The 21,607-nt window shown below is 39.4% G+C and overlaps 1 protein-coding gene across 2 annotated transcripts in view; it reads left to right on the top strand.

The window, feature by feature from the left end:
• crb2b (crumbs cell polarity complex component 2b) overlaps window positions 1–21,607 on the top strand; it is a 34,253-nt gene continuing 12,646 nt past the window's right edge. The window contains exons 1-4 of one of the 2 annotated variants that reach the window (XM_072681988.1): window positions 1–155; window positions 12,678–13,370; window positions 14,066–14,261; window positions 17,699–17,838. In XM_072681988.1, the coding sequence (XP_072538089.1) occupies window positions 65–155; window positions 12,678–13,370; window positions 14,066–14,261; window positions 17,699–17,838 (1,120 nt within the window). In that variant the 5' untranslated portion in view covers window positions 1–64. Of the gene's footprint in view, window positions 156–12,662; window positions 13,371–14,065; window positions 14,262–17,698; window positions 17,839–21,607 lie in introns of both variants that reach the window. The other variant, XM_072681987.1, reaches the window with a different exon arrangement.

The following is a 21,607-nucleotide window of genomic DNA, read 5'->3' as shown; positions in this document are numbered from 1 at the left end:
ATGCTGAGGAAACACTGTGGAAGTTCGCACTTTTAGCACTGGAAGTGAAGCGACACCTGAGGATATGGCGTCCAGGGACCCCTGTTTAGGAGACCGCAGGAGCGCGCTGCTGACCGTGATGATGATGGTGATGATGCTGATGCTGATGAAACGGGGTAAAGTTCACTGGAGTAAACACTAGAGCTGCTGAGTACTGAGCTGATCGTGCGGTTTAGTGAAGTTTATCAGAATAAATGAATGAATCAATTAAGGGGAGGGAGGGAGAGAGGGGGTTGGAGAACGTTTGCTGTTTTTCTGAATGTGGAGAAAGTCAGAAAGTGTGCAGAAGTGTTTTAAATATGGTTGGTAGGATTGATGTTTCTAGCCTTATTCATATTTTAGCCAAATGTAGCTCGATTGGCTGTGTGATGTGAGATATGTGAACTGTGCTTCAGTCAGTTAGCTACCGATCTATTGGTTGAGCAGCTGTATTTGGCAGGTCTGCATCATGTGAGTGTGTGTTAGAGATGCAGAGAGCTGGGAAAAGCCCTTGGAGCAACAAATGCATTTGTGGATACTTGTTAAATTGTGTGTAAGGGAGTTTCAGAACTACCTGGATTAGCATTACAGAGAAATAGGACAAAAATGAAGAGATCAGTAGCCCTGCAGCAATCAAAGGTCCTGCCGAAATATTGGCTAAATGGAATGATGTGTATGATGCTGATGCTTATTTCAAGCAGTTGTCTGCCAATCCTGATTTGATCCTGAAGTCATCTTGCATTCCTAATGTATACATTTGTGTAAGGTAGACATAATGGAGAGTTGGCGTTGTAGTGGATTTAGGCAGCACCATCTGCAGTGGGTGAGTAAAAGAAGAGGAGAGGTGTAGTGCTGTAATTGGGAATTAGTCCATGTTGGAGCACAAGTGGAGCCAGCTGGCGGTCAGGTTGTTTAGAATGGCAGATAATCTGAAAAGCTCCCCCGCTGTGAGAGACACACACAGGCCATACAGCACATCCTGCACACCACACTCAGTCGGTGAGCATCAGCCCAATCAGCTGCTTCACTGACAGCGAGAGCTGTCCAAAGAATCTGACCCATTTCTGTCCATTTTCCTTTTTTCGCTACAGACCACTTTCTGTGGCATATTTTGCAGCTTGTTCTGACAAAGTACGTTTTCAAGGGGGGAGCAATATGGCTATATATTAGTATCATCATCAACATCATAAACTACATCACAGTATTGGGACACTTGCTTATTCATTGCTTTAAGAGTGTGTCCTGCTTTTGTTGGAGTAACTGTCTCTACTGTCCAAAAAAAAAACTTTCTACTAGGTTTTGGAGCATGTTGGATGATCACAACCCCACCTCATCCTTAACTCCCCAACATATCCCAAAGTAATAGATGGAGCCTTATCATCATTCCAGATAGCACTGTTCTGCTGCTCCACAGCTCAAAGCTGGGGGAGGGGGCTTTATACCCCTCTAGCCCAAAACTGGCATTAGGCATTATGCCAAAAAGTATCTTGTTTTTCTGCACCAGAGAGTCCTATTCTATTGGCAGTACTTCTCTATGGCGACTAGACAAGCTGTGTGTGTGTGTGTGTGCATTTGTACATCTGTATCAGCAATGAGTGCAACTTAAAGTAGCTGAATGCATTCATTCGAAGGGGTGTCCACATATAGTCCACAACATTTGGACATATAGTGTTTCCCATTGGATGTAATTATCTTATTTTATTATTTGATCTTTGATAGATCTTTGATCTTTTATTTGATCCAAACATTCATTAATCATTATATCTTTGATTCATTATACTCTAATATAAGTTGTTTATGTCCGTTCTTCTGAGATATGGTATCACTCAGTCTTACTTTCAGGGTGATAAAAACGGTGCCGAGGGAATAGTGATTGGTGTCTGTGGTGGGGGATAAGTGTTTGGGGGAACAGTCATTAGGTGGGCTCCTCCTTAATGAGGCATTGACCTATTTTTGTGCTTATTGCTGCAGTTCTGGGAATAGCTGAGAAGAGTGGAGTTTTCGGGCAGGCCGGCAGCACTCCCTCCATGAGGGGGCCATAGCTATGCATCTCTATGGTAACCAGCAAGACTCTTGCCACGCCGTTCTTTTGTCTTTAGGTTGAATGGCGACTCAAGGGCTTTTTTTGAAGGGGTTCTGTGCCAGGAGCTGCATTGTGTTTTTCGGCACTGCCGTTGCACCGCCTGGATGAGGTGGAATCAGTTTGTGTGTTTAGTTTTTTTTTTCCCATCAGCAGCCGTTTGAAGAAACAAGTCTGTGTGAAAGAACTGGGGGGTGGAAATAACCATTACAGCATTCATTTATGTTCAGTTTGACCCGGCTGAGAATGAGTTTGGTAATTGTGAGCACTGTGCAACCCTTTAATTTCTTAATCTCACAATAAGCTACGTAAAATAAATAGTTGTTTAATGGTAGTTACCAAATAATTTGCAGTCTATACTGGATAATAAGTCTCATAGGAGATCATGTAAAGGTACCAGAATTGTCCCTGCCAGTTTATATGTATGTTACTTGTCATTGTATCCACCATCATAGAAACTCTGACATTGTGGTGTATTTCCCATTCGTAAAACCTTTTACTTTTAGAGGTTGCTTGAAGTGGTCTGCTTGATGTCACATTCAGTAAGGGACTGTTTTCACCTGAGATTAACATGCGCTTTGTATCCGCATAGTATCCGGATATACTTTGACCAGATTCTGTTTACACTCATCATCAAAGTGCATCCCCAGTGTGACCAGATGAGATCAGATTTTTTTTACTTCACCTGGCAAAAAGCACACCAGCGTGTACATCATTTGCATTATACTTTCTGTAAACATCAGTTTCTCATCAAATTTGATCAAAAATCTGGAGACTGCAACCAGTTTAGAGGAGCAGTGGGGGTTCTACAACACGGTGGAACAATAGATGGTTCTTGAATTCCTGTAACGGCTCTGTCAGAAAAGGTGATGGACTACTCTGTAATACTGCTCTCATCTACCAGTAGGCATTGGCACGAGATAGAGAAAGTGAGGACGAGAGAGCAAGAGGAAGGAGAGGCCAAGATCAACAGTAATAATTACTCTTATTGCATTTTTTGGCATTTACATTTGCTTGCCTGACGGAATCTGATCTCTGACATCGCATTCCATTTACCCTTAAATTAAATGTGGACAGGATTCGTCTCTGATCTCCCCCGTAATCCAATCAGAGTGCGTCTTGGGGGTGTTTACACCGGGCTTTTCATGTGGACAAGCGAAATCCGAACGTGATCCGATCACCAAAAACGCATGTAAATGCCAGGTGTAAACAGGCCCCAAGTGCCCTGCACCCCACTCGAACCGATCTGTCCAATCAGTCAGCTCTTGACAATCTCTCACCGCGCCAGCCAGGCCTGGATTAACACCACACAGGGCCCTGAGGCTATCACCAAATATTTCCAGGCTATCTCTGCATTATACAGTTCTTAAGAGAGCATACAAGATAACTGCCCAGTTATACTACTCTGTTGTAGTCTATATAGTCTAATGTTTGCTAACATCTCTAACATCCAAGTAAAGTATATGTTAGTTATGTGAATTATAAGCTTCAGATATCAGTAAATACTCTAGAGACTTGCTATGCAATTCACCACCATTACTTTGATACTAGCATAGCAGTCCAACCCCTTTTACCAGGCTAGTGGAAATAAGCATTATCTTACAGAGCTACACAATATACAAACTACAAGGTTTGTGTGCTGAACATTGCTGAGTAATGACATGGCTGTCTAGTAAATATGCTTAAAAATGAGAACAATTGCAGTCTGTCTGAACTGTCTAGTCCTGCAGCCATTGTTGAGCTCTCCTCCGCAGCCATACCCCCGTCCTGCCCCTCTGCTGAGAGCAGTGATCATTAATATGCTAAATCAACGCCACAAAAATGACCTGGCATTAATAGAGACGTAAAACACATCATGCGAAACACTGAATTAGCATTGCCACTGTGAACCGAGGATCGCTGGCTCAAATCCTGGGTCATTCTGCTAGCCATCAGCTACCGGAGTCCGAGCATTCTGAGAGAGGGAAAATTGGCCTTGCTCTCCGAAGGGCATCTCCGTGGGTTGATTGCACTCCTCCCCACATCACTCATAGTGTGATGTTGGTCAGCACAGGCGTCTGTTAGCTGTTGTATCTGAGCTAGGGAGGAGTTCTTTCTTTGAAGCATCCTGGCAACGTAGCAAGGCTGAGTCAGAGGTGGTGGCTGGCTCTGCATGTGCTAGTCTTCACCCTCCTAATGTTGGAGGCATTGCTTGTGATAGGGGGAGTTCACATGAATGTAGATTGGGTGATTGGCCCTTCAAATTAGGTAGAGAAATGGGGCAAAATTAATAATAAATTCTTCAAAACACTGAATTTAAGGTTATTTGTTGTATATATTTTAAAGAGCACTGTGAGGAACTATGAAATTGGTCCTTTAAAGAAAAATAAGATCTGGATAATAACTGAATAATACGAAAGGGTATTAAAAAAATGCCATTGGCATAGAAAATGTATCAGTACACTGTGTTTTGACAGTGATGTGATTGACAGTGTTTTGACAATTGGCATGAATGCAAGGAAAAGCTGTCACTAACATGTCCATCTCGAAATACAGCTTGGTGATGCAGCATGTCCAGTAATGAAAGGAATACTTCAGTGTGATCTATATCTGCAGATCACTTAAAATACTATAGAATAAAAGACTGAAGCATGTACACCTATCAGCCATAACATTAACATGCTAGTATTAAGTAGGTCCCGCTTGTGCCGCCACAGCAGATCTGACCATTTGAGGCGTGGACTCCTCAAGACCTCTGAAAATGTCCTGTGGTGTCTGGCACCAAGACTTTAGCAGCAGATCCTTTAAATCTGGTGAGGTGGGCCCTCTATGGAAGGAGGCGCCATGGCTCACATCAGTGAGCCTTGGGTGCCCATTATCCTGTTGCTGGTTCACTGGTTCTCCTTTCTTAGGCTACCTTTGATAGGTACTGACCACTGCATACCGGAAACACCCCACAGACCTGCCCAATGTTTTGGAGATACTCTGACCCAGTTGTCTAGCCATCACAATCTGACCCTTGTTAAAGTCACTCACATTCTTTTACCTAATTTTTTACTGCTTTCAATACATCAACTGTTCACTTGCGGCCTTGACAGATGCCAGTGTAGATGAGGATAATCAGTGTTCAGTGTTTTTCACTTCACCTGTTTTATTGTGGTTTTAGGATAATCTAAATGCAGGGTAATCTGGCAGTATGATGTGGTAATCGACTGCACATTACAGATATGACTTTTTAAGACTATGTTAGAAAATACTACAGTGCTCCTACAAGGCAGGGCAAGGATAGCTTCTTGCACTGTTTTAATTGACCAAACTGACCAAAGTTAACATAAAAAAACAACACAGCCAACATAATTAGATCAAGTTTGTCTAAACTAGAGTTGAATGTTATTTTCTGATATTTTCTGATGCGTTATTTCATCTCCAAAAATAAATTAATTGACTTTTAAATTTGACTTGTTAAGTGGCTTAGCACTCTGGCTGCTTCCCTTGGTCTTAGTTTTTGGCTGCGGGTCAGAGATCAGTGGGCTGATTTATGAAGTGCTACAGCAAAGGGGGCTGCTGCATCGCCAGAGGAATGCTCTAAATATCAATCACTGATCCGGTTAAAGAGGAATTTTAAAGATGTTTTAAGAGTTCTGCCTAATTATTTAGATTACATGTAAACAAAGTTTTAAGTGTAAGCATTTTAAGTGATTTGGTGTGAAATTCTTTGTTCTAGAGAATTTGAGAAAACAGAATTGTTTACAGTGGGGTGATAAGAAGCAGACATCTGACAGTTTTAAATAAACTCTAAACACTACATGTGGTACAAAACTTGAGACCAAAGAAGAGACCACCCTTTGCATTTTTCTCTAATTTAATACAACATTTTCCCTTATATTTTATATCAGCATATCTTTAAATATTGAAATCTTTAAAATATGATTGCTTCAAAAACAGCATGCACTTAAGTTGGACACAACAAACTTGTGCACCAGCCTCAGATCCACCAAATCTTAGGAATCTGACATGGTCAGTGTCACAAATTAGCTTAAATGTAAAAATGGACCCAGAAATAGTGCAGAATCTTAAAATATGAATGTAAAATGCAAGAAAAATCTGAATCACAGAAAGTAGTTCAGGGAATGGTCGTGAATATGCCATCTGATTCCTGATACACTAGTTTTGAAAAAGGTTGTGGCTATTTTGGTTTGACTATAAATGACAGATGGTGCAGGATGTCTATGTCTCCATAGAAAACGTAAAATGTAAAATTCTACTGTTTACTGGTTTGCTGGTGGATAGTAAATAAACTGGCCATATTAGTGCTGTAGACACTGTAATCCATGTTTTTTATCACCACTTCTGTAAACAATTTGCGGTCCCTAACTTACTCTACACCGACCTATTTCACACAAAACCACAGTAAATTGTTATCTACACTGAATTATATAATATAGTTTGAAATCACGGTGGAATTTCACTTTAAGTGATCATTTAATAGTAATGAGGGGTGCAAGAAAATATTGCTGTACTAAATGATTGCAATATTATGTTTTTCAGTACTCTACCGATTCTAAAAAACACAGTATTGTTACAGTACAGTACAATAGTTTACATGCTAGACTGCTAGATTTCAGTGTGGTACTCGGTCACAGTCTTCAGATCCCACTGTTTTGATTGCATGAAAAGTAAACTATCACTTTTCTAAAATTAGATGATAAAATATCTCCTCATGCAATATTTTGCAATAAATTGAACCATAACCCCTTTATCACAATGCATATCATATAGCCAGGTTCTTGTCAATACACAGCCCTAATATTAACCACAGCTGTATTCTGAACACACAGACATCAGGCTATGTATGTTTCTCATTCGTTTTCACTAATTCACTAGAAAACATTGTTGTGATTATTGTTTTGTTTTTTTTTTATTATAAAGGAACTGCCAGATGTAACAGATCAGTTTCTCCTCTGTGGTGTGGATGTGTTCTTAACTCTATTATTTTAAATTGACTCCAGAACTTCTCTGATTCTCTCCCTCCCTTATGTTTGCGCCTGTCTGTACCAGCCCCTGACGTATGCAGTTTAGAGGCATTCATACATCATGCTGCACACTCATCCTCTCGCTATGGCTCAGATGCTGCTCTTTGTCTGGAGGCTCATGAAGGCCACTGGCAGTCAAAGGCTATCAGAGTTTCAGTGCAGGCGCGCAGATTAAAGCAGGGCAAGCATGTATGGGTTACAGACAACTCCGACCTCTATGCATGAACATGAAGCTTTAAGAGGAAGAGGCAGGATTACTGCCACTAAAGGTCAGGCATGGGTTCTGTTCTGCAGCGGTCATGAAATAAAGGTTGTAAAATGATCATTGGCTTGGATGTACACTTCAGGATACTTATGCAAAAAGGTGTTTTTTCAAAGAAGAGGGGCCCATTTCATGAAGGACTAAAATGTCCTACTTTATATTTTTTTAAATAAAAGACCTTGATGACATTTGGACACGTAGCGTTCACTCCTTAACACGTATGGACCATATATGGACAGTAGGCTGCAAACCTAACCTAACCATTAAATTTGTTGTTTTACCCCCAGTGAATTTATATACGTATATCCACCTATTCAGCCTGTAGCAGTTGAACCCCTCCAGACCATGCTGAAGTTATTAGGAGCAAATCAACTTGGACTACTTTTTGAACAAGGCAAAATACAATGTACACATATAAGACATTTACCAGGCACAATAACAAAATCCTAAGCTTTAGTTGTAAGGTACAGTATAAAGAGAGGTTGGAAGATGGCCATGTTAAGGACATCAATAAAATACAAAAACAAGAGAAATAGGAATAGAAGTCCTGCACCCATAAAATGTATAGTTGATTAGATAGTTGGTCATTTCCAAGTACGAGGTTGGAGGCAGCAATGATGCCATTTCAACTTTTAGCGCTTAGGTAATTCGGATCACAGTTTATTATATATAGTTTATTATATAAGGAGTCCCTTGACATCCTTGCTGAGTTTGTCCCGATATGGTATTCTCTCATATTGCTTGTGCTTGTCCAGTTTTATTGCTTTCAAGGCTCACAAATATTACAAAAAAAAGCTAGTTTCTACTACTTTTACGGCACCACCTGCTGCACCGACACCCTCAACATGGCACGTCAGTGACATTTCACACAGTTAACACACCAACATATTAGCTAGCACTGGCAGTACTAACTTGCTACTCATGCAAATTATTTCTTGTCATGTTGGTACAATATTTATATGAATAGATGTTTAGTCTGAGATTGGCAACAGCTGTGATGACACTAAGGCTATATTCTTAATGTTTTACATGAAAATGAAAAGAATTGCACAACATGTCCCTGATACCATAATGTGCATAAATGTTAGTCTGTTCTGTTTCAAGAACACATTTACATGAATTATATGTGGAATTAATCCACAACCCTGCTTTGGTTACTTATATTTAGTGCTGGGTGATATGGTAAAAATACAATATCACAATATTTAAAGACTTTTTGTGATACACAATATTTATCATAATACATGTAATCACAGACTAAAAACATCAGTAGCGATTCTTATAAACTACTATCTATCTATTTTCTATCTACTATCTACTATCTAATTTAGAAATTAATTAATTTAGAAAAGCATATTGTTATCATGATAACAAAATGTATCACAATACGATAAAATATTGTCATATTGCCCAGCTCTACTTATATTAGTCATTTATATTAGTTGTTGTATGGTAAGAATCTGGGTGGCAATTGCAGTGGCAAGGCTTATTTCACATACTCTCTTCTTATTGATTGGTGATTGGTAAAAGGGTTGCATTCTGCAACATTAGAATTGTGAATGGCACATTTAACCACTGGCTGTAGTGTACTATCAGTGAATAGTAGAAATCCTCCTTGGGAATTCAGTAACTTGTTTGCTTAGGGGCGTAGTATTTCACAGGCTGAATTGGGATAACAGTGTGTGTATATTATTGTGTATTGTCACATTGAGCACAGGTGTGGTGTGAGCACTGCTGTTAAGAATTGAAAAGCTTTATAAAGGCATGCTTTATATTTATGAAAAGGTGTGAAGAGTAGAGAGTGTCTTTGGGTTGAGGTGTTAGAGCTTTGTTGAAGAGCTGTACTGAAGACAATAGAACAATGGAAAGTGAGAGAATGGGGAAGTGCTAAAAGCAGATTTCAATCATTAGAAATTGTTTTCAGTATGAAAGTGTTAGTGCTTGTTCTCACGAGTAGTCCAACTGGAATTGAAAGCGCTAAAAAGTTAGGAGAGCGCAGACTGATAGTAAGCTCCCATTATGTCTACACTGGCTGTTTTTTCTTGTTTTAACGTAATGGTTTGACTAAAAACCTGTTTACTAGACTGGTATCATAATTCTGCTTTCTACTTCTGTGTATCTTCAACTTAAAAAAATTAATAGATCAATTTTTTTAGGTAGGCACTGATACCACCGATACCGATACCAGATTTTCAAGCATCAAGTTAATAAATGCCAATACCGAGACCAACTCTGATTTAAATACTCGATAGATGGCTGTAAATCCTGATATTTTCAGATAAGTTTCACTGTTTATAGGTTGTACTTTTTATATCTGATCCCAAATAAGATCTGGGATCACATTTGAGAAGTTTCAGAGCTATGAAAAAATTAAAGTAAAATGACACAACGCAGAAACATGTGCAAGTACGGAAGCATAATCCGACACTAATCCAGCTTCACCGAAAAGGTTTCTAACTGGTGTAAAATTCACATGGTCAAAAATGACCAGTTTAGAAACAAAAAATGCAGCAATTTCACATTCAGGTGCATGTCTCTATGTAAAAAGTTCCTAAACTTACCAAGTGCCAGTATCTGCACCAATACCAATATGGTATTGGTATTGGTGCAACACTAATTATTTTTACAATTATTTAGTCATGCCAATTATTTGTAGCCGTGATAGTTAGATAGCCAGGATATTTAAATAAACAGACTTTTAGTCTGAGATCAGTAATCTCTGTAACATGCACTCATTTTTTTAAACACTCCATAATCCATATCTTCAGCTCAAAATTCATAAATCAACAATTATTTACAGATAGAAAAATCTGTTAGGGGAGTCCTTCGAGATTCTTTGATGGAGTCAAAATGTGACCCAACACCTGTCAAGAGTTTTTTTGTTCTTTGTCATACTTTACTCTAAACCACATCAGTAAGTACGATGAAGATGTGGGTGGCCATTGACGTCCAGTGTAAATATGTGGTAGGCAACCAACCAGAAAAGAAAGGTTCTAATGAGAACTGAGCTACCCTCAAAAACAACCAGCTGGCACTGAATCAACCAGGGCTCAACTGAAATTTGAACAATAGAGACTTCAATGCAGTTTATTTTCTACTGAGCCTAATAAAGAAAAGCAGATCCTGTATATTAAATGCCTTTAAGCAAGATGCCTCACTGTACTTCTCAGTTCATCAAGCACAGCTTTAGATTTTCATCAAAACAGGATTTTGGGGTAACCTTAGGTTTGGGTTGTTTGTGTTCTTCTGAATGTATGGCTTTTTAATTGAACTTCTGTTTTGAGGCAGGGCAGATCACACCCAAGGTTAATGTTCAGGGCTCCCCCTCACTGATATTTGGCAAGGTTCTCTGCTGGAATTGGGAAGCCATAGTGAAAATACTGTTTAGGGTGAAATGGGCAATCAAACAAGTGAGAGGTTTTCTGAGAAAGTCATGATGGACTTGCATTACTATGTGGATCCATTATTATACAGATCATTCAATATTATACGCGGTCACTTATTAAAAGTCAGGAGTGTGCCTCTGCACGGACCCATGTGTTTATGTGCTCTCTGCTCGTGCGAGTAAGCCTGTTCTGCTCTTCACATTTCCCAGAAGTTGCATTTCCCGCTCTCAGGATGGGGCACAGGTCCTGTCCTGAAGGCTTAGGCATTCCACTACACTCTTTGGGGGGTTGAGATCAATCCGTTGTGATGCTGCACACTAAAGCTTTTCTGTATGATTTTACCTGGAGAGAAAACGAAGCTAATGAAAAGCAGCATCTACCAAAAGACGTGCATCATATGTAAGCGTTTCTTTTTCAGAGAAGACTGCAGCAGACAATTTCCTTTTTGACTCTGATTAGCTTCACTGTCTGACTGTTTGCCAGTCTCTGTGGCATGTACACAGACATGTAGACACACACATACACCCCTTATAATTCTCATACTTATAGTGTTAGTAGCAGTTTTTTTCTTTTAAGACGTTTTTTCAGCAGCAGCGGCAGCCCGACCCCCCGAATGGATGTAAAAAGGTACAAAAATTAGGAGAATATGACAAAGGAGATGAAATACAGTGAAACTAGACTGCAAAACAAACATTGTTACTTATTGATTTCTATTTCATACATGTGGCATCTTTCACCCACTGTGAACTGGCTGTTTTCGAGCTGAGGGATATGAGCTGTACAGGGCTTGGATAGTAACATTAGCTGAGGTAGCCTGGTTTGTTTACCAAAAGTAACTGTCTGCCTGTAAATTATAAGTCACTTTTGATCTACTGTGGAATTCTTAGGCCATGATATGGCTTTAATTTAATCAAGAGAAAGCTGTCAGAAAACTTTCCAGGAACATTATGTCCATATTTTAGCTTTAAATAACAGCTTCAGAATCATGCAATAGGGAGAATTGCTTCTCTGTTATTGTCCTTCCATTGAACAGATTGTCAACAAGTGCACGTGTAGAGCTACCAAAAAAGAAGGGGGGCACAAAGCACGATTTGTATGTATGGTAGTGACGCAATTACGCACTGCAACTGTTGCAGTTCTTGCATAATGGTGCTTTAAAAAGCACTTCACCTACAATGGCCATGGAAAACTTGATCGTTGTAACCTGTAAAAAGATCACCAGCTCACAATTTCCACACTTGCGGCTCGCAATATCTACTTTCTCTATTATCATTGTAAATCAGCTGTCTGTACGAATCAGAAGTTGATGCGCCACTGATCTACTTTTACTGCTCTCCTCAGTTAAGTGAACCCATTAACTAATGTTACTTAATGCTGCTTAGCCTGCTGAATGACAGGGCCACTTACAGGAAGCACGTGTGTGTGGAGGATCTGTGTTAATAAAGAAGGTGCTCAGAGCTCATTCAATTGATGGGACATGTAGTAGAAGTGCTTAAGTCTCTGAAGATAATACGGCATAGCCACCTGCTTGTTTAAGGTAACAGCAGGGACAAAGACCCTTAACCCCCTGAGATAGTCAACTGTGTTTGTGTGTAAAGGTGGGCAAGGTCAGTTGGAAGGAGAAGAGTGTATGAATGAATGAACCTATCCTGGTTCATGTTTTTAATATTTTTGGGATATTACTAGAGGTTTTTAGGGGTTAACATACTGTTAAGTTAGTGACGTGTGCATTGAAAATGAGGACTGTTGGCTGTTGGATGTCCATCCTGTGCTTATCCTATTATGGAATCAGAGAATTGTGAGAGTGGATAACATGGCAAATATCTATCTAACTATTGTTTCATTATAATGATCTAAAATGATTGATAAAAATCACAACCTTCTTTTCGTTTTGTTTTCCATAGACATATTCTGTACAGCAGCAGCAGCAGCAGCAGCAGCAGACAGGTGTGTATCTTCACCATGCCAAAACGGAGGCACATGCGTAGATAAAGTGGAAGACTATGAGTGCATCTGTCCAAATGACCCACTTATCTACGTGGGTAGAAACTGTGAGCTTCTGTACGATGCCTGTGTCCACGTCAACTGCTCCAACTGCATCGCTGCACCAGGAACAGTGAACTACACCTGCCAGTGCGCTGAGGGCTTTGGAGGCCCTGACTGCACGCTGGACATTAATGAGTGTGAAAGTAGCCCCTGCACTGGCGTTCAGAGCCACTGTGTGGATGAAGTGAACGGATATTCCTGTTACTGTCCCAGTGGCTACAGCGGCGACGACTGCCAGACGCATGTGAGGGACTGTTCAAATGACCCATGCTTCAACAACGCCACTTGCGTGTGGGCGCCAACGGGCTACGAGTGCAGGTGTGCCCCGGGCTTCCAGGGCAGCCACTGTGAGCAGGATATTGATGAGTGCCTGTCCCAGCCTTGTCAGAACGGTGCCATCTGCCAAGACAGCATTAATGTGTACCAGTGCTTCTGTGTACCTGGGTTTCAAGGTTACCACTGTGAGATAGATATTAACGAGTGCGCGTCACGACCCTGTGAGAACAATGGGACGTGTATCAATGGGAAGGACCGTTACATCTGCGACTGTTTGCTTGGGTTCACGGGTAAGGATGCTCTTTACATTTATTGAAATAGATCAGTTAAAGTTTCCATTCGCAACTTATACTGTCACTCATACAAGACATAGTAAATGCCTTGGATGCTTTTTTATTTTGCAGTGGATCTTTGAGGCTAATGTGACTAAAAACGTAAACCCAGTCTATTAGCAGCCGAGTCTCTGGGTTGAAGCCTGAGATCAATCTTTAGAAGATCATTTTTAGAGCTGTTCTTAGCTGCAAGCATTTTATTGTACAAAAATAACACCTTATCACCAAAAACTAAAAAAATAAAAAGTCATAGATAAAACAAGACAGTCGGAGAAGCTGGAAAAACTCAAATGCTACATGCAGTAAATAGGGTTTTTCACAATTAATGGACGAAACAGCTTGAAACAGTTAGTTTTGCTGATTCTGAATTATGATAAACATGATAATACAGTTACACATTAACACCCCCTCAAGTTAAAATTTCTAGTGGGGAATTCGGAGATCTTTTTAATATATGAGTTCCCGAGTTGACCTACTGAAGACAGAATCAGTATTGGATAGTACATAATTTTTTAATTTTGAACAGTGCAGCCTAGCATATATATATATATATATGTATTAAGATGAGTCGCAAGTCTACATGCTAAAAAATATATATGATGTGTATAGTATGAATGTGTACTTTGCTGATATTATGGTGATTTGAATTGCAGGAGTGAACTGTGAGGTGGAGATAGATGAGTGCGAGGTGGCTCCATGTCAGAATGGTGCAACCTGTCATGACGGTGTGGGGCTGTACATCTGTGAATGCTTGCCTGGGTTTGAGGGTATCGACTGTGAGGTGGACATTGATGAATGTGTGACTGCGCCCTGCCTCAACAACGGTGCTTGTGTTGATATGGTGAACAGGTAATTCACTTTATGCAAGTTGACTTCATTATATATAATCTCCTCATCAATATTTCTGCTTGATGAATAACTTCTACCTAATAGTCATTTTGACTGGAAACCTGATAATTGAAGTTTTTTGATAATTGACTTTTGCACAGTACTGTACGTACCAATAGCGTAGATACACAGCATTCTTTGAACTGGGCTGTCTATATAATGTTAAATCCTACAAATTGACAGAATCTCAAATAGTTCCTCCTGATATTGTGTCGTGATTCGTGGCTGGTTCTTCAGGGTTCTTTGCTGTCTGAAGGAGCATGTTAACATAGCAATGAGGAACATAATATGTTAAAGAATTTTGGAAGCCATGGTATGAACTGTGCCTGAGGCCCAGTTATAAATCCAAAATCACAAGATCAAAGGTTGGAATTCCTTCGTGGTAGGCAGAAGATTTAAGAGTAAGTATTTCAGATTTGCAAGTTGTAATGGCCTACCACGTACGGCATGTTCCCAAGTAGTGGTGGTGACATATGTTGTGATACAAAGACTAGGGCTATTGAAATAAATATGTTAATAACTCTCAATTTAAAAAATAGTGCCCAGTAACGTAAATTCTATTTGGTCCTTCTAGTCATCCGTAGTTCATGTTGAGACTTGAGTGAGTGATGGAGAAAGGTCTGTTAAACAGGAAGTTTCATTTTTAAAAGTTTGCCAGATGGTTAAGTTGACAAAACAACTTATTGTCAGGCTGAGTTTAGCGAACACCAGAGTACATCCAGCCTGAAATACCTACAGGATTCACAAGCTATATGAAATGGAGAGGGCAATACTAGCTCAGGATCTCGGAGGTACAGGTCAGTATATAGATGAACATTGGCAACTTGATTCACATGCTTTAACGGTCATGAAAACAGAGGAGAGGCATAGTGCTGTGACCTGTGCTGAACATTTTATAGATGTGGCAAAGCAGTCCTGAGCACAGATAGTGCAAGGAATATAATAGCAGATATGAGACATCTACCTGGAATGTGAGTGAATAAAACTCCCCTAAAACTTTTCTCTTGTCGCAGCAATTTTTAACATAAGTACATTTAGCATTAAATGTGTCCCCCATTTTAATGGCAACATTTCACTTAAAAATCCTTATTTTCTATAACATTTACACAGATTAAAAAAAAAAAAATGTGATTAATCGCGATTAACTATATGAAATTGTGAGATTAATTGCAATTACATTTTTAAGCGTTTGGCGGCCCTAACAAAGTCAGAACTGAGATATTTTCTGATTCAGAGGTTGAGCATAATCCTTTGAATTTTTGATTCAACTTGGTTCAAGTAAAAACTGCAGGAACTTCACACAAAATAGAAATGGGGTTCTTGGGTCTTGTAGTCCTGGAAACCACAGCACTGAATCTACAAAAACCTTTTGTCACTTTTCTATCAAATATATCAGAGCAAAGTATCACTAAGTCATGCTGTGCTGTGGTTCCTTAAGACTATGAGTGAAGAATTCTTCTGTAGACAGTACAGTATATTGCAGTTGTTGGTTAGACATGATCAAGATCCTGTAGTGCCTTTAAACCGTTCCTTTGTCATTCTTAATAGAACTTAACTATAGATCTTAAAAATGAAAGTAAGATTGCTTTCTTCCCATAAGAGATATTGTTCCTTTTATGTGGGAAATGACTCACGTATGAGATTTGTCTTCCTCTCTTGTGTTTGATTAGAGCAAAAGCTTAACATCTTCGACTCAGTGCTACATGAGGCTATTGATTGTACCGTGGTTGTGACTCACCAGATTAAGTGGAATGTCTTTGAGAGTTGCTCATTTGTTACCCTTATCCCATTGTTTGTGAACATGACTCAGTCCTTGCACTAATCCGCCTGACTGGCGATCAGCTACATTCATTAGCGAGGCACTGAATAGAGATGCAGTCATACAGTAGGCAGCAACAACTAAAGGGGGCACTTGGCCATTGCCCCTTCCCCCCCAAACATAAAGAGGGGGGGGGTGATGCTCCTACAATCCTAGCATCAAGAACACAGCCAACTGTGGCCGAGATTCATAATGAGCACAATTCACTTAACTCTTTCGGGGTGAGTAGGATGCCCCCCCCTATAGTTTCAGTGTCACTAATGTTTTTAGGATGACCCTCCCTCTCTTCCCATCACTCAGCCGGATGCTATCCAGTGCAGGTGTCTCTTAGATCAGATAACATAAGAGTTCAAAGTTCAAAAAGAAGCAGTAGGCTGGCCAAATGTGACCTAAAAGACGGACATACTAACCTTTATTCTGACAACACTGGTATCATTGTATGATAGGTCAGAGAGGAATTTGCTAAAATCCTTATGAAGCAAAAACAATCTTTAGGATGATCGTCTTAAGTGTGAAGACAGAAGATTGTTTAAACTACAGGGTAACTACACAAACCAGCCTCCACAAAACTGTTTTTGCTAGATTTGCACTTTTGATGATATACAGTATGTATAAGTATAATAATATGTATTTTAGGCATAAGTATATATTGGTTATTTTATATACATGTACAACAAAAGGTGTTATATGTAAATATGTTGTAGTATACAGTATTTATATATGTATTAGGACATTTTTTTGGAAAGTTATCAAGTTTTTTTCAAGTCACTATATATGAATGAAATATATGGTGGATACTATGGCTATTAATTATATTCCAACCTCAACCAGTCATTTTACCATCATGTCAAATGTTCATTATTCTGAATACATAAATGTCATATTTCAGTGATATTTAGTAATATAGTAATTATGTTCATGTTACATGTCACATCTCATTATATGTATTTATATAAACTTGCACAGGACTAGAATAGTACACTTGTTTTTCGAGTTAGGAAATGAAACATTTAGAGGAACTCCTCGCCTCAATTTAATGTCTTAAAGTCCTAAAGAAATACAAAATATCTACCTTCTGTGTCCATGGCATTTCCGCACCCCATTACCACCCCATCTTCTCCTTTTAACTCACATCTCTTAGTCTTAGCTGCGCTTGTCAGAGAGAAGGCTGGCCTTCTAGCTCAATGCAGAAACTGCCTGATCTCATTTATTTCATTTCATATATGGCATTTAGCTGACACTCCTATCCTATCCAGAGCAACTTACAAGGTTACTCGTATTGCAGAGTTAGGCCAAGGTAATGTTGGTGTTATTGGTGTAGCGCAGCATAGTCTGACTGGAAATCGAACCCCAGTCTCCCACATGGTGTTATAGCGTTGTGGCAGGTAGTGGTGTTATCTAATAAGTCTACAGCCTAATAAGTCCAAATCTCACCTGAGAAACTAATGAAACACCACAACTAACTGTTGTAACTAAGTGTCTAGACCTTTATTTAATGAAGGTTAATTTACATGAACCAGAGATTGTTCTTCTATGCCCACAAAATGTAACCTGACCTTTGGTGTTTCATAAATTCCAGTTATGAGTGTGACTGCAGTGGAACTGGGTTTGTGGGGGACATCTGTGAAGAGGACATTCCTGAGTGTGCGTCCGACCCCTGCCAACATGGATCTACGTGCCTGGAGGGAGTTAACCAGTACACTTGTCACTGTTGGCCAGGTAATTAGGATTGACAATGCCCTGTAGCTTGTTTTAAGTTTACTAATAGACATTGTAAGTATGCATTTTTGGTACTTGTTGTGTTGTTGTTTGAAAGCTTTGCTGTAGGATGTCTCTTACTGGGACTTTTTTTTTTAACCAAACACTGCCCCCTAGAGGGGGAAACATGCAGCTGCAAATGTGAACGGTGCCTTATAACCAGGACACTGAATTCTGACATAATGTAGTTTTGTGTTGTCCCCTACTCCTGGCATCTGTTTGAACCTATAAGGTAAATCATCATCCTTTTCACTATTCAGTTGAAAGATGTTAAAGAGAAAGAAGAGTGGGCCTCAAAACTGTAATTGACCACAGTAAATTCAAAACATCATCTATCAGCCATGTGAAATAGTTATTCCAAGAAATGCACGGAAATTTCAATAAAACCAGTACAAATATTAATACAATGAATATTTGAGAAATGTGATTAAGTCAGAAATACATCAGTAGTGTACTTCTGTAGTTTAGATGTAGTCACAGAGCACATCAAGCCACCTCTGAGGCGGCTACAGTAGTGTAGGGTGTTGTCCTCCTCTGAGGTCCATCAGTCCAAAGCCATAATCCTGCATCATACAGACTGATCCCCCAGTGTTTTTTTCTTTCTTCTTCAAACCAATTATTTAACCTTAAGGATTAATTCAGTCAGTTAAAGCTCCTGGGAGCCTAAATCCGAGTTTTCTTTCTAATTAAGTTAATCTAGCTCCTGAGGGCCCCCAGTGTAAATGTGTAAAGTAGGCCTTGTGAATATTTTTCCAAATTCTAAGAAATGTCTGCTGTATTGCACCAGTTTTGCTCTCTTCTCGATGTAGAATGGATGATTCCAAAAGTGGTCATAGCACAGCCCTGACCAATCACAAGGCTAACATAACACCCTCTCTTCAAGTCTCAGCAAACTGGAGAGCTAAAGCCAAAGCTAATCCTGGCGAGCTAAAACTTGAGCCAGGCCGTTCTCAGAGAGACCTAAAGGGTGCATTTTTTGTGTTTGGAGCATTTTATCATATTTTTGCTTTTTCATATTTTGCTACGCTTCACTTAACACCCAAGTTTAAAATGATTTAAATTTATATATATTATTTTAAAAATTAAAATAATGTTTCCAGGGGCTTTAACGTATACTTTGCCATTAAAGGCTTCTTATTAGCGTCTAATGAAAATATGTTTTTTAACTATTCTCCTTTTATTACATTTTACTGAGTGTTTTCCTAAATGTTTAAATGTTTTCACTTAAAAAAGGTAGTTTAAAAAAGTATAGCACAGGTCTGAGAGTGAAACTGCAGTATGAGTGCGAGTACATACACATATCATGTATATAGTGTACATGTAATTAAATGCTAGGAGTGAACACTATTGAAGAAGATGGCGCACTGGGATATTTTAGATTTATGAATTTTAAAATATTTGAAAAACAAAAAGAACTAAACCATATATGAGTCAAAAACCTATGAAATGGAGTTAACTATAATATGTGTAATTGAAAGAGCGTGTACAGTGGGGTACTGAAGTCAATAGATAAATATTCTGGTTAGGGCGGCAGGAAATGAACAAAATCAAAATTAACATTTATGCTGAAAACACTGTAGTGAACTTTTGAACTTTTTTGGCATGAACTTTTTTTAGCTGGACTATGTGATCACCTTGATTAATAACATCCCCACCGAACAACTAATTTGTGGCTCACATTATTAAACACAATAAAACATTCAGTGATTACAGGCTCATTTGTATACTGTATACTGCAGTTACACTACATATTTGCCTAGTCATTCACTCATCAGTACTGTTATGTTGCAAAAAACAGAATTGAGAAGTGTAATGTAAATTAAAGAAAGCTGTAAATGCATACTCTGAGACACAACATGAAACTAGCAAATAACTTATAATATGTTTAGGGGGCAGCAGCAGTAAAGTGTCCACACGTCATTTGGAGTGGTCCTTTTTGGATGTAGTAAACACTTATCAGGCTCTCAGCTCTTAACAACATATCAATGATGTAGCAGCATCTGAACATTCAGTAGATTATGAAGAGACTTTTACTGACGACTTCTACTAAAATTCAGCTGTTTTACCTGATTTGGAGTCCAAGTTCAGACCTGTAGATGTTCACCTGAGAAATCACTGATCAGGTAACAGGTCTTGAACACCTCAACATCCTCATGAAGCTGTTATAGACCTGCTGCTGACACCAGTTTGGAACTGGATCTTAACTGGACTAGGATGAGATTAGGGGGCCAGGATGAGAGCTATTATTAGGTTTTGGGTTGAGGTTAGGGTTAGGTTAGGGTTAGTGTAAAGTGTGGGGTTAAGGTTAAGAGCCAGATAAGGGCCAGGATGAGGGTTAGGGTTAGGTTAGGTTTTGAGTTGAAGTTAAAATTAGGATAGGGCCATGGTGAGGGTTAGGATTAGGTTTTGGGTTAAGGTTAAGGGTCAGATAAGGGCCAGGAGGAGGGTTCGGATTAGGTTTTGGGTTGAGGTTAAAGTTAGGATAAGGGCCATGATAAAGGTTAGGTTAGGTTTTGGGTTGAGGTTAAAGTTAGGATAAGGGCCATGATAAAGGTTAGGTTAGGTTTTGGGTTGAGGTTAAAGTTAGGATAAGGGCCATGATGAAGGTTAGGTTAGGTTTTGGGTTGAGGTTAAAGTTAGGATAAGGGCCATGATGATGGTTAGGTTAGGTTTTGGGTTGAGGTTAAAGTTAGGATAAGGGCCATGATAAAGGTTAGGTTAGGTTTTGGGTTGAGGTTAAAGTTAGGATAAGGGCCATGATGATGGTTAGGTTAGGTTTTGGGTTGAGGTTAAAGTTAGGATAAGGGCCATGATGAAGGTTAGGTTAGGTTTTGGGTTGAGGTTAAAGTTAGGATAAGGGCCATGATGAAGGTTAGGTTAGGTTTTGGGTTGAGGTTAAAGTTAGGATAAGGGCCATGATGATGGTTAGGTTAGGTTTTGGGTTGAGGTTAAAGTTAGGATAAGGGCCATGATAAAGGTTAGGTTAGGTTTTGGGTTGAGGTTAAAGTTAGGATAAGGGCCATGATGATGGTTAGGTTAGGTTTTGGGTTGAGGTTAAAGTTAGGATAAGGGCCATGATGAAGGTTAGGTTAGGTTTTGGGTTGAGGTTAAAGTTAGGATAAGGGCCATGATGAAGGTTAGGTTAGGTTTTGGGTTGAGGTTAAAGTTAGGATAAGGGCCATGATAAAGGTTAGGTTAGGTTTTGGGTTGAGGTTAAAGTTAGGATAAGGGCCATGATGATGGTTAGGTTAGGTTTTGGGTTGAGGTTAAAGTTAGGATAAGGGCCATGATGAAGGTTAGGTTAGGTTTTGGGTTGAGGTTAAAGTTAGGATAAGGGCCATGATGAAGGTTAGGTTAGGTTTTGGGTTGAGGTTAAAGTTAGGATAAGGGACATGATGATGGTTAGGTTAGGTTTTGGGTTGAGGTTAAAGTTAGGATAAGGGCCATGATGATGGTTAGAATAAGGTTTTGGGTTGAGGTTAGGATGAGGGTTAGGATAAGGTTTTAGGTTGAGGTTAGGGTTAGCGTTAGGTTTTGAATTGAGGTTAAGGTTAGGATCAGGGCCAGGGAGAGGGTTAGGATTATGTTTTGGGTTGAGGTTAGGGTTAGGTTAGGTTTTGGGTTGAGGTTAAAGTTAGGATAAGGGCCATGATAAGGGTTAGGATTAGGTTTTGGGTTGAGGTTAGGATGAGGGTTAGGATTAGGTTTGAGGGTTGAGGTTAAGGTTAGG

Source organism: Salminus brasiliensis, chromosome 6 (genome assembly GCF_030463535.1).
Source record: "Salminus brasiliensis chromosome 6, fSalBra1.hap2, whole genome shotgun sequence".
NCBI lineage: Eukaryota > Metazoa > Chordata > Actinopteri > Characiformes > Bryconidae > Salminus > Salminus brasiliensis.
Note: the sequence above shows the minus strand (reverse complement) of the source record. Positions and strands in the feature narration are given on the sequence as shown.